Source organism: Hipposideros armiger, unplaced genomic scaffold, assembly GCF_001890085.2.
Source record: "Hipposideros armiger isolate ML-2016 unplaced genomic scaffold, ASM189008v1 scaffold_8, whole genome shotgun sequence".
Classification (NCBI taxonomy): Eukaryota; Metazoa; Chordata; class Mammalia; order Chiroptera; family Hipposideridae; genus Hipposideros; species Hipposideros armiger.
In genome coordinates this window covers 7,481,664-7,492,266 of record NW_017731358.1, presented here as the reverse complement: position 1 = coordinate 7,492,266, position 10,603 = coordinate 7,481,664, and the positions used below count along the sequence as shown (strand labels likewise).

The window sequence follows — 10,603 nt, the reverse complement described above, 5'->3', positions numbered from 1 at the left end:
AAACTAGAAACTATTTGCTCACCATGTTGTACAAAAAATATACTATAATGAATTAATGATTGGCTAGCCAAGAAATAAAACAAAGCCAACATGTAACTTTGCGTGGCAATTGAAAAAAAAAAATCCGTGTGATCTTGGATAAAGTACCTATTTTTTCCATGCTCTGTTTCCAATGCTATAAAATGAGGATAAGAATATCTCATAGGATTGTTATGAGGATTAAATATTTTAATGCATGTAAAGTATGTAGAAGAGTATCTGACACATAGTAAATGCTCAATTAAATGAAAACTATTATTTGAGAATGGTAATGCACTGTACCCTTTCCTCCTCAAATTTTATGACTTTTTATTCACATATATTTCATTTGGAAGAGAGGGAAACATTTTGTTTTTGAGGAAAGACAGTAATGGAGTTCAAGAGTAATTATTAATTGATGTAAAAATCAAAGGGCTGTTAATCTGTCAAGCACAGCTCTATTTTCTCCAGTTATGTTAGACTTGGTAAGGTCTCTGATCTTTTTGGTCATTATTTTATAACACTAGTATATTCAATACACAACCTTTTTGTCAGAGGGGGAGTAAATATTTATTGTAACCTCATCAACGAAGTACCATACGCCATCTGTTGATACATGAAGATAGCTTGATAAAGACTTTCTCCTGAATTGGTTATGTTATGATGGGGTTTTATCTACACACTTCAAGTATTGAGTTTTTCAAAACACAGGAATTTTGTTTTCCACAAACCAACAATTAAATAGTTATTTTTGAGAATTTCAACAAAACCAAAAAATATATATACTACCTTTGTAGCAGGCACTTATTCTCAGTAAAATCAAAATTTCCTGATGGGATTCTGCCATGAATAGTAGGAGCTTTGTAGCAGTACTTCTTAGGACTGGACTAGGAGTTGATAAAAGCTTGTAAATAACTTCATCCAAAATTGAATGCAGGGTTTTCACTTCTATTCTGAGTAAATCACCACTAATAGAACAAAATAAAAAATGTACCATTATTTATATATAGATATCACAACAAATTAAACATAAAGGGTTCAGCGATTTGATGCCCAACATGGCCTGATCCAAGAAGATAAGCAATTTTTTAAACGTATAGCTTAGTTCCAAGAATACAGCACATTAAATCAATTAATATTTATTGAACTCATGCTGTGTGTAAGGCATCATGATAGGTAAAACAGGGAATGAAAAGTAGCCAAAGGCCCTTTCCTTAGAAAAATCTACCATAAAATTGTGGAGGAAAGATAAATGTGCAAAATATTAAATAGATGATTCAAAAGCTTCGAGGCAACAATAAGAGGAAAATCACAAGACAGTACATGGTTCATTGCTTTAATGACGCATGAAGACAAAAATGCTATAGGAATTCAATTATCAAGTACTTAATATGGAGGAATTTTATCTTTCTTTTGGTATTTCCTTCATTATACTAACAATCTTTTCTTGCAGTACTGACATCATGAAAGGTCATCTGAAACTTAGAAGTAGTCAAAAGGGATTACTGGGTATTCTTTTAGTCACCTAAGGAGTATGTGATTTTTTAAGGGTGTGTACCTTTGTTTGATTACTTACTATTGATTAGGATATTTTGCAATTCTGTAAAAGTAGAGGTGACTTGTAGAAAAATGAATAATAGCAATGATGCTTACCTGACAGCAAAAGATTCTTACTCAACAACATAAACGACTAGTACAAAAGAAAAAGTAAAGCTTGTGCCTGATATTCTCAACCCACTCAACTTCTATGATTTAATGTTCTTCTGGTTCCCCCTCCACCCTCCACCCAGATTTCTGACCATTCTTTCTCAGTCTTCTTCACTGGCTCCCCTTCCTAGTAGAAAGGTTATTTCCCCAGGATTCCATTTTCAGCCAATTTCCTTTCTCACTCTATTCTTATTTTCCACTGAGCTCGTCTTCTCTCATGTTTTTAACTGTCATTGGTAAGCTGATGACACATGAATCTATAACTGTATTCCATATCTCTTCCAGACATCAGTTTGTCTAGTCACCTATCAATGGACATTTGAGTCGCCTTGTCTTCAGCCGTTATAAATAAAGCTACTATTAACATTTGTTTACAAGTCTTTGCATGGACTCTTATTTCACTGCCCAATGAATGTATCTGTTCAACATAACCAATACTGAAGTCATCATCTGTCTCCCCAAATCAACTCCTTACACATTCTTTTTTTGGTTCTATCACTGCCAAATTACCCAACATGACACCAAAAATTTAGTGTCTTACCTGAATGTATCTTTTATCTTATCCCATATCAAAATGCTCACCAAGGTCTGATGATTTTTTTAACAGCTTCATTAAAGTTTAATTGATATACAACAAGCTGCACATAGTGAAAGTGCACAATTCAATAAATTTTGACTTGTTTTACCACCACAATCAAGATAATGAACATATCCATCACCCCCCTCAAAGTTCCCTGTGGTCCTTCACTGTGGTCCTTCTCTCCTTGCCCTACTGGCACCCAATCCCAGGTAACCAATGATCTGAGTATTAATTGATGGATATAAAAGTTTATATATTATTATACTGATTTTGTATCCTACTACCCTTGCTATATTCACTTATTAGTTTTAATGGCTTCTTTGTATATTCCATTAGATTTTCTATATAGATGACAGTGCTGTCTCCAAATAGAGAGTTTTAATTCTTCCTTTCCACATTGATAACTTTTTTTCTTGCTTGACTGTACTGGCTAAAATCTCCAGTATAATGTTGAACAGGAATGATCAGGGTGGGCATCCTTGTCTTGTTCATGATGTATCTTAGCTGTAGGTTTTCCCTGCATGCCCTTTATCAAGCTGAGGAAGCTCTACTTTCTATTACTACTTTGCTGAGCTTTTTATTTTTAAAAATCAGGAATAGATGTTGAATTTTGTCAAATGTTTTTTGTCCATCTATTGATATGTTTTTTCCTTTTTTGGTTTGGTAATATGAATTATATTGATTGACTTTAGAATATTACACTAGCCCTGAATTTCTGGGATAAACCTAACTTATTCAAGGCGTATTAACTTTTTAATATATTGTTGGGTTTAACTTGCTAAATTTTTGTTTAGAATTTTTTGCATCTCTGCTCATTAGTATCGTATGTCTTTGTCTGATTTTGGTATCAGGGTAATGCTGACCTCATATAATAAACTAGGAAGTATTACCACCTCTTCAATTTTCTGGAAATTTGTTTAGGATTATTTCTTCCTTAAATGTTTAGAATTTATCACTGAAGAAGCTGTCTAGTCCTGTCTAGTGTTTTAGTTACAAATTCAATTTCTTTATAATTATAGGTATAGTCAAGTTATCTATTGCTTCTTGAGTGAGTTTTGGTAGTTTGTGTCTTTCAAATAATTTGTCCATTTCATCTAGATAAACATAAAGTTGTTCATATTATTCCCTTATGATACTTTTAATATCTATATTGTCTTGTCTCTTCTCTAATTCCTAATATTGGCAATTTGTATTCCGTTTTCTTCCTAGTCTTGTTATAGGTTTATTAATTTCATAGATCTTCTCAAAGAACCAGTTTATGGTTTCACTGATTTTTCTCTTATTTTTGTTTACTATTTTATTTCTGTTTCGATCTTTATCATTTTTTGTTTCTGCTTACTTTTGAGTTTAATTCCCTCTTCTTTTCTTACTTCACTAAAGTGGAAGCTGAGGTCAATGATTTGAGACTTTTCTTCTTTTCCAATATAGGTGTTTAGTGATGTAAATTTTCCCATTGACTTTACAATATTACACTAGCACTGGATTCCTGGGATAAAGTACTGCTTCAATTTAGATGCATCCCAGAAATATGAATATGTTATTTTCATTTCCAATAATTTAAATGATTTTTATAATTTAATTTTTGATTTCTTTGTCCTTTGGGTTATTTGTATTATTATTTTCCACATATTTGGGAATTTTTTCAGAGATCTTCTTGGTATTCTCAATTTAATTCCATTGAGGGTAGGGAACATACTTTGTATGACTTAATCCTTTTGAGATTTGTTTTATGGCCCAGAAAATGGTCTATCTTTGTAAATATTCCATTTACATTTGAAAAGAATGTACATTTTGCTGTTTGGTAGAGTTTCTAAAAATGCCAGTGAGGTCAAGCTGGTTGATATTGTTGTTCAAATCTTCTGTTGTCATACTAATTTTTGTCTACCTTTCCTATCAGCTATCAAGAGAGGTGTATTTACAACTTTCATTTTACTTGTAGATTTGTCTATTTCTCTTTGCAGTTCTATCAATTTGTTGTATATTGTGAAGTTCTGCTATTAGGTCAATAAACAAGTTTTCTTGATGAATTGACTTCTGTATGATTTATAAATAATTTTATCCCTGATAATATTTTTTACTCTGAAATTTACCTTTTCTGATATAAATGTAGACACTCCAGCTGTCTTTTGATTAGTGTTAGCATGGTATATCTTTTTTTTCATCCTTTTACTTTTAAGCATACAAAAAACTGAATGTTTCCATTTCTCTCCTTCCAGAGTTTATGCTACTGTTGTAACACATTTTATTAACATGTTATAAATCCCCATATACATTATTTTTGTAGAAGCAAACATTATATTATGTCATATATAATTATAAGAAAAATAATCTTAGCCAGTTACATACAATAATTACCATTTCTGACATTCTTCACTTTTTGTGTAAATCTACTTTCCTTTTGGCCTAAGGACTTCCTTAAACATTTCTTGTAGTGTGGGTCTGCTGGTGATTTCCGAGGAAGTATTTTGCCTTTGTTTTTAAAACGTATTTCCACTGGGTATAAAATATTAGTTTGACAGTTGCTTTCATTATTTTAAAAATGCCAGTCTACAAACTTCCAGTTATAAAATAAGTCACAGGAATGTAGTGTACATACAGGGAATATGTCAATAATATTGTAATAACTTTGCACAGTGACAGATGGTTACTAGACTTATGATAACCACATCATAAGGTATATAAATGTCTAATCTCTCTGTGGTACATTTGAAATATGATATTGTATGTCAACTATAATAAAAATTTTTTTTAAAATGTTCTCAACTATCCTTTTGCTTGCATTGTTTCTGATGAGAAAGTTGCTGTCATCCTTATCTTCTGGCTGCTTTTAAGATTTTCTCTTTATCACTGGTTTGAGCACTTTGATTACAATGTACCTTAGTGTAGAAGTTTCTTCATATTTACTTATTGTCCTTTGGGTTTGATGAGCTTTTTGAATCTGCAAGATTATAATTTTCATCAACTCTGGAAATTTTTCATCAACTATTTCTTCAAATATTTTCTTTAGGCTGTACGACCTCCTTTAGGTACTCTTATTATATCATATAAAGCTGTTTGAAATAGTGCTACAGATCATTACTGATTCACTGATGTTTCCTCCCTCCCCTCCTTTTTCTTTTTTTCTCTCTTTCTCTCCCTTATCTCTCTCTCTCCCTTCTCTCTCTCTCTCTCCTCTCTGTTTTCTTTCTTTCATTTTTTTAATTACTTTTCTGTTTCATTTTGGATAGGTTTCTACACTACATCTTCAAATTCACTAATCTCCTGCAATGTTAATCTGATATTAATTCAATCTAGTGTTTTTTTCATCTTAGACATTGTAGTTTTCATGTCTAGTTCAGATTGGATCTTATATACACATATGCCTCTATTTAACATCTTGAACATATGGAATATAGCTATAATAACTGTCCTAATGACCGTGTTATTAATTATAACATATATATTAGCCTTGATCAACTGATTCTTCTCATGATGGGTTCTATTTTCCTGCTTGTTTGCATGTCTGGTACTTATATGAATTTTGTCTTGTTGGATGCTAGATATTTTTGTATTCCTAAAAATATTTTTTTCTTTTGGTTAAAGATTATCAAGTACCATGTAAAAATCACATGCAACCAATGATGTAGCAAAATTGGTAATGCTTCTGACGAAAAAAAAATCAGTAACATTTTGTAAAACCAAGTCACCTGCTGATCTGTAGTATGTTTTAAAGCATAGTTATGATTGTAGATTCTATCTGAACATTGTCAGTTTGCAGTGAGTACAAGAAATTATCACTTTGTATTCCTAAAGGAAAAGGGGGGAAAAAAGATCAATGAAAAGATTCTATGATGGCACAAATAGGATTTTCTCATTTTAAAGCCTAACCAAAGTATGACCATTTCCGCTAAATTTCCTGCCCTGTATACTTTACAAAGAAGATTTTAAGATGTATGCAATTTCAATAACCAGATGTAATTAAATTACTTGCAAATAATTTGATTCTTTTGGGTCCTGCTCTTGTTTGGATGGTCCAGAATAGTACTCAGTATAGTGCTAATTACCCCCTACTACTGAGGTAGAAGCTTCCTGAGTACTCTACCCAATGTACCATTATACATGAGGTTTTCCAGTTTGGCCATTAGAATCAGGCAATATTCTTGGTTCTGTGTGAGCTTCTGGTACCACTCCTTTTAATCCTTTTGGATTACTGTTTTCCCTGACATTGGGTAGTTTCCTTCCATACATGTGCTAATCAGTACTTGACTGAATACTTGAAAGGAACCTTCTGCAGATGTCTGGGGTTTCTCTGTGTGGCTCTCTCTTCTGTGATATTCTGTCTTGTGAACTCTAGCCATTCTCCTAAGATACTTAGCTCTATCTCTTCAACTCAGCCTGGCTGAGATGCCCCTCCCTGCACCACAGCCTGAAAACTCTCTCAATGCTATAAGTTAGGGAAATTTTTATGTTCACCTTGTTCACTCCTTTTTCTCAGGCAGGGCTCACTTTCTTTGACTGACTGAAGTCTAGTTTCTTGAAAACTGTTGTTTCATGTTTTACCTGGTGTTTGTTTTTCTTCAGGTAGTAGGGGAAATCCATTTCTATTATTCCATCTCGATCACAAGTGGGAGTGAAGTCCTGATGATTTTAATTCATTAGTTTTTAAAATCCATTCTCCTGGTACCAGTGCCCAAGGTCATGATTTTATTACTTCACTTGGATTATTATGGTTTCTTCCTCTAACTGCCTTCTTTGTCTAGTTTTGTCCCCCTTAAATCTTTCCTCTAGTGATCAAAGTGACATAACTGAAATGTAATCTGACCATTTTTATCCACTTAAAAAATATTTCAGTGGTCTCCTTTGGCTACAGGATAAGATTTAGTTTCCTTAACATAGCATATAAGCTCTGCATGACTTAAGTCTCTGCAGAACTTACTAGCCACCTCCACACGCCAAACTTTAAATGCTGGCAACAATGAACTGTACCTACTTTTCACCCTCAGCCATTTTCTTTTTTAACTCTGCATTTGCTTATGTTGTTACCTCTGCCTAGAAATACGGCTTTCTCTTCTTCCTTCCTGGATAATTTCTCATCTTTAAAGTTGCATGTCAGGTGTTACCTTCTCCAGGAAGCATCTTCCCTCAGTTTGGGTTAGGAGTTCCTCTAACACTGTGCACACCTTTAACATCATAACTTAATACACTGTAATATAATTATGTTTGTGTACTGGTCTCTTCCACTACATTGTAAGCTATTTGAAGACAAGGTTTATATATTAATGAACTCTGTAAACGTACTGGGCACAGAATAGATGTTTAATAAGTCCACACTGAACTCAAAGAATCAATTTTTTTCAACTGCGTATGCTCTGCCTTTCCATTTTAACCTGGGAAAATTTCCTATTACTTCTTTTATGCCCTTCTATAGCACTTGGCACAATACTGAGCTTGCAGTTTGCTAAACAAATATATGATTAAGCATTTTTTATTGTGATCCCAAATTTTTCTTCAGATCACAGTAATTTTTCTTCTCTAAGTGTGAGATATGGTCAAAATCTTAAGCTTTGAGGTAAGATACCAATTCAATAACAAATTTTCAGTTGTTAAAGGTATTTTATATTCATTTTTTTCTGAAAGACAATGGTAATAAGTGTCATGTACAATCCATATGCAACTGATTTCAGCAAAACTGGAGTAAAATTGGTAATGCTTCTAATAAAAAATAAAAAATTATAAATATTTGTAAAACCAAGTCACCTGTTGATTTGTAGTATGTTCTGTACCATTGTCATGACTGTGGATCCTATTTGAACATTATCAGTTTGCAGTAAGAGTAAGAAATGATCACTTTGTAGCACTAAAGGAAGAGAAAGAAAAAAAATTACAACAAAGATTGTATGGTAATACAACTGGGATTTACTTGTCCTTTCAAAACCAAAACAAAGCATGACCATTTATACTAAACTTCCTGCCTGTGTCTATTTTCCAATACAAAAGATTTTAAGATAGGCAATTTCAATAACCATAATCAAGTCATTTAATCTTTATGAAGTTATTATAAGTACAGAGCATCCACAAATACCAAGCTAAGGATCTCATGTTATCTCCCCTTAACTGAAAAATAAAATATAACATATTGTAAATCTGAATCTCTTTTTCTAGAGGTAAATTTCAGTGAATAAAATCAAATTTCCTGTCAAGAAATGGAAATGGTACAGATAACTATGATCACATCCTTAAAAAATTTGTTATAAATGTATCATGTTTGCTAATATCATCTTAAATAATAATAAAATCATTAACTATAAAACATTTGTTTTTACTGGTTTATAATTTTTAGGCTCTGAGCAGTCAGTTATGAAGACCTGGCATTGGATGCTTATGCAAGTGGTTTAACCTCTCGCAACATCTATCTCTTCATCTGAAAGCTAGAAATAATTGTTGTTGTTGTCTCACAGGCTAGTAGAATGTCCTAGAACAGGGTAGGTTCCCAGTAAATGTCAGTTTCTATTCCCTTCTCCACTAAGTGATCAGAATTTTAATTAATGTGGGATCAGGTATGCTGACAAGGACCTCTGTGAACACTCCCCTAGTTTCTACAGAACAACCTACTCTTTTCTTCTTTCTCTCTCCTGAAGGAAACATATTTGATTTCTTTCACATACCAACTATTGTTCTTCATTTCTATTTATAGTCTAATATTTCGGTATTTCACTAGAAACCAATTTTTAAAATGTTTATCAACTTTAAAAACCAATGCCACTATTAAATATTTCTATGACTTTTATTTCAATAGTAAAAAAATGTATCTGTAGCTAGACTAAGTACTCATATATCATTCCATTTTTTACCAAATTAAAGATGTCTTATTAACTCTTTAAGTTTGAATTCATTGAAATCATAGTATGTAGTGTGTATATAAGTTTGTTTTTTCTACACTGGAAAAAATGATAAAATAACTTATTAAAGTCATTCCATTTTATTTTTTATACTGTTTGTCTTATATTATTATAAAATTTAGTTTTGAGCACCTAATCTGTTTTTCAAGTGTATTCAGATAACTATTTGGTCCCCCAAACAAAAACTGATACTTTTGCCAATTTCTTTAAACTTTTTATAATGAAACTTTTAAACCTACATTAGAGAGAATAGTATAATGGTCCTGCATGTCACTCAACTTCAACAATAATCAACTCATAGCAAACCTTGCTTCACCTACCCCATCCATTTCCTGCCTCCCATTTTATTTTGAAGCAAATCCAAGACATCAATTCATTTTATCTACAAATATTTCAATATATAGTCACAAAAGCTATGAAATATTAAACAATAAAACATAACCATTATCTGGCCTAAAAAATCATGATTCTTTAATTTTATCAAATATCTAGTTAGTGCTCCAATTTCCAGTTGTGCTTTGAATTTTTATAAGTTAGTTTGAATCAAGATCCAAAATAAGTTCCATATGGTGTAACTGATTATATTTCAATTTCTTTTAACCTATGGATTCCTCCTCTACCTTTCTATTTCCCTTGCAATTTATTGACAAAGCTATGTCAACTGTTCTATGAGCTTTCCACTGTCTATGTTTGCTAACTGCATTCCTGGAGTATAATTTAATATGTTTCTCTGACCTTGTATACACTGGTAGTTGGAGCTGGAGGATCAAAATGATTCAGGTTTGAATTCTGGCATATACATTTCATATAAGAGGTTATGAAGGACCATTAGGAGGCACTTAATATCTGGTTGTATCTCCTTCTAAAATGTTGACAGTGAGGCATGATTAATTTCTAAATCTGTTAATTCACTGAGGTTTGCAAAATGGTGCAAATCTATCATTCTGTTTTTACTTACAGTTCGAAATTTCTCCTCATCAAGATGTAAGAAAAGGCAGAATAAATGCTGGATTCTCCATTTACCAAATTGTTCCTTAGCAGGCTCTAATGGTAATTTTAAAAAAGAGTATCACGGGCTGGCCAAGTGGAGCGTTGGTTAAGAGTTGGCTTGGGACGCCAGCTCTGAGCAGCAGGGCCCAGGTTTGGATCCCACATTAGGGCCAGTGACGCTGCACCCTCCACAGCTAAGATAGTGAACAACAGCTCGACCTGGAGCTGGGCTGCCATGCGTTGCTGGCGACAGCATAGGCTGCAGTGAAGCTGCAGTGGGCTGCCATAAGCTACTGTGAGTGGCTGGCAGCCAGCATGAGCTGCCAAGAGCTGCCGTAAGTGGCCGCCCAGTGGCCGGCAACCAATCTGCCTCACCTGGGAAGATCGCAATGACAATATCAACATGGGCCAGTGAAGCGATGTCCTCCAC

The 10,603-nt window shown here is 33.2% G+C and overlaps 1 protein-coding gene across 1 annotated transcript in view; it reads right to left on the bottom strand.

The window, feature by feature from the left end:
- Nucleotides 1-10,603, bottom strand: part of IQCB1 (IQ motif containing B1) — a 66,476-nt gene that overhangs the window by 23,787 nt on the left and 32,086 nt on the right. Inside the window, exons 7-8 of the mRNA XM_019652820.1 lie at nt 8,042-8,141; nt 808-986 (exon numbers count right to left, since the gene is read on the bottom strand). Coding sequence (XP_019508365.1) covers nt 808-986; nt 8,042-8,141 — 279 coding nt within the window. The remainder of the gene's footprint in view (nt 1-807; nt 987-8,041; nt 8,142-10,603) is intronic.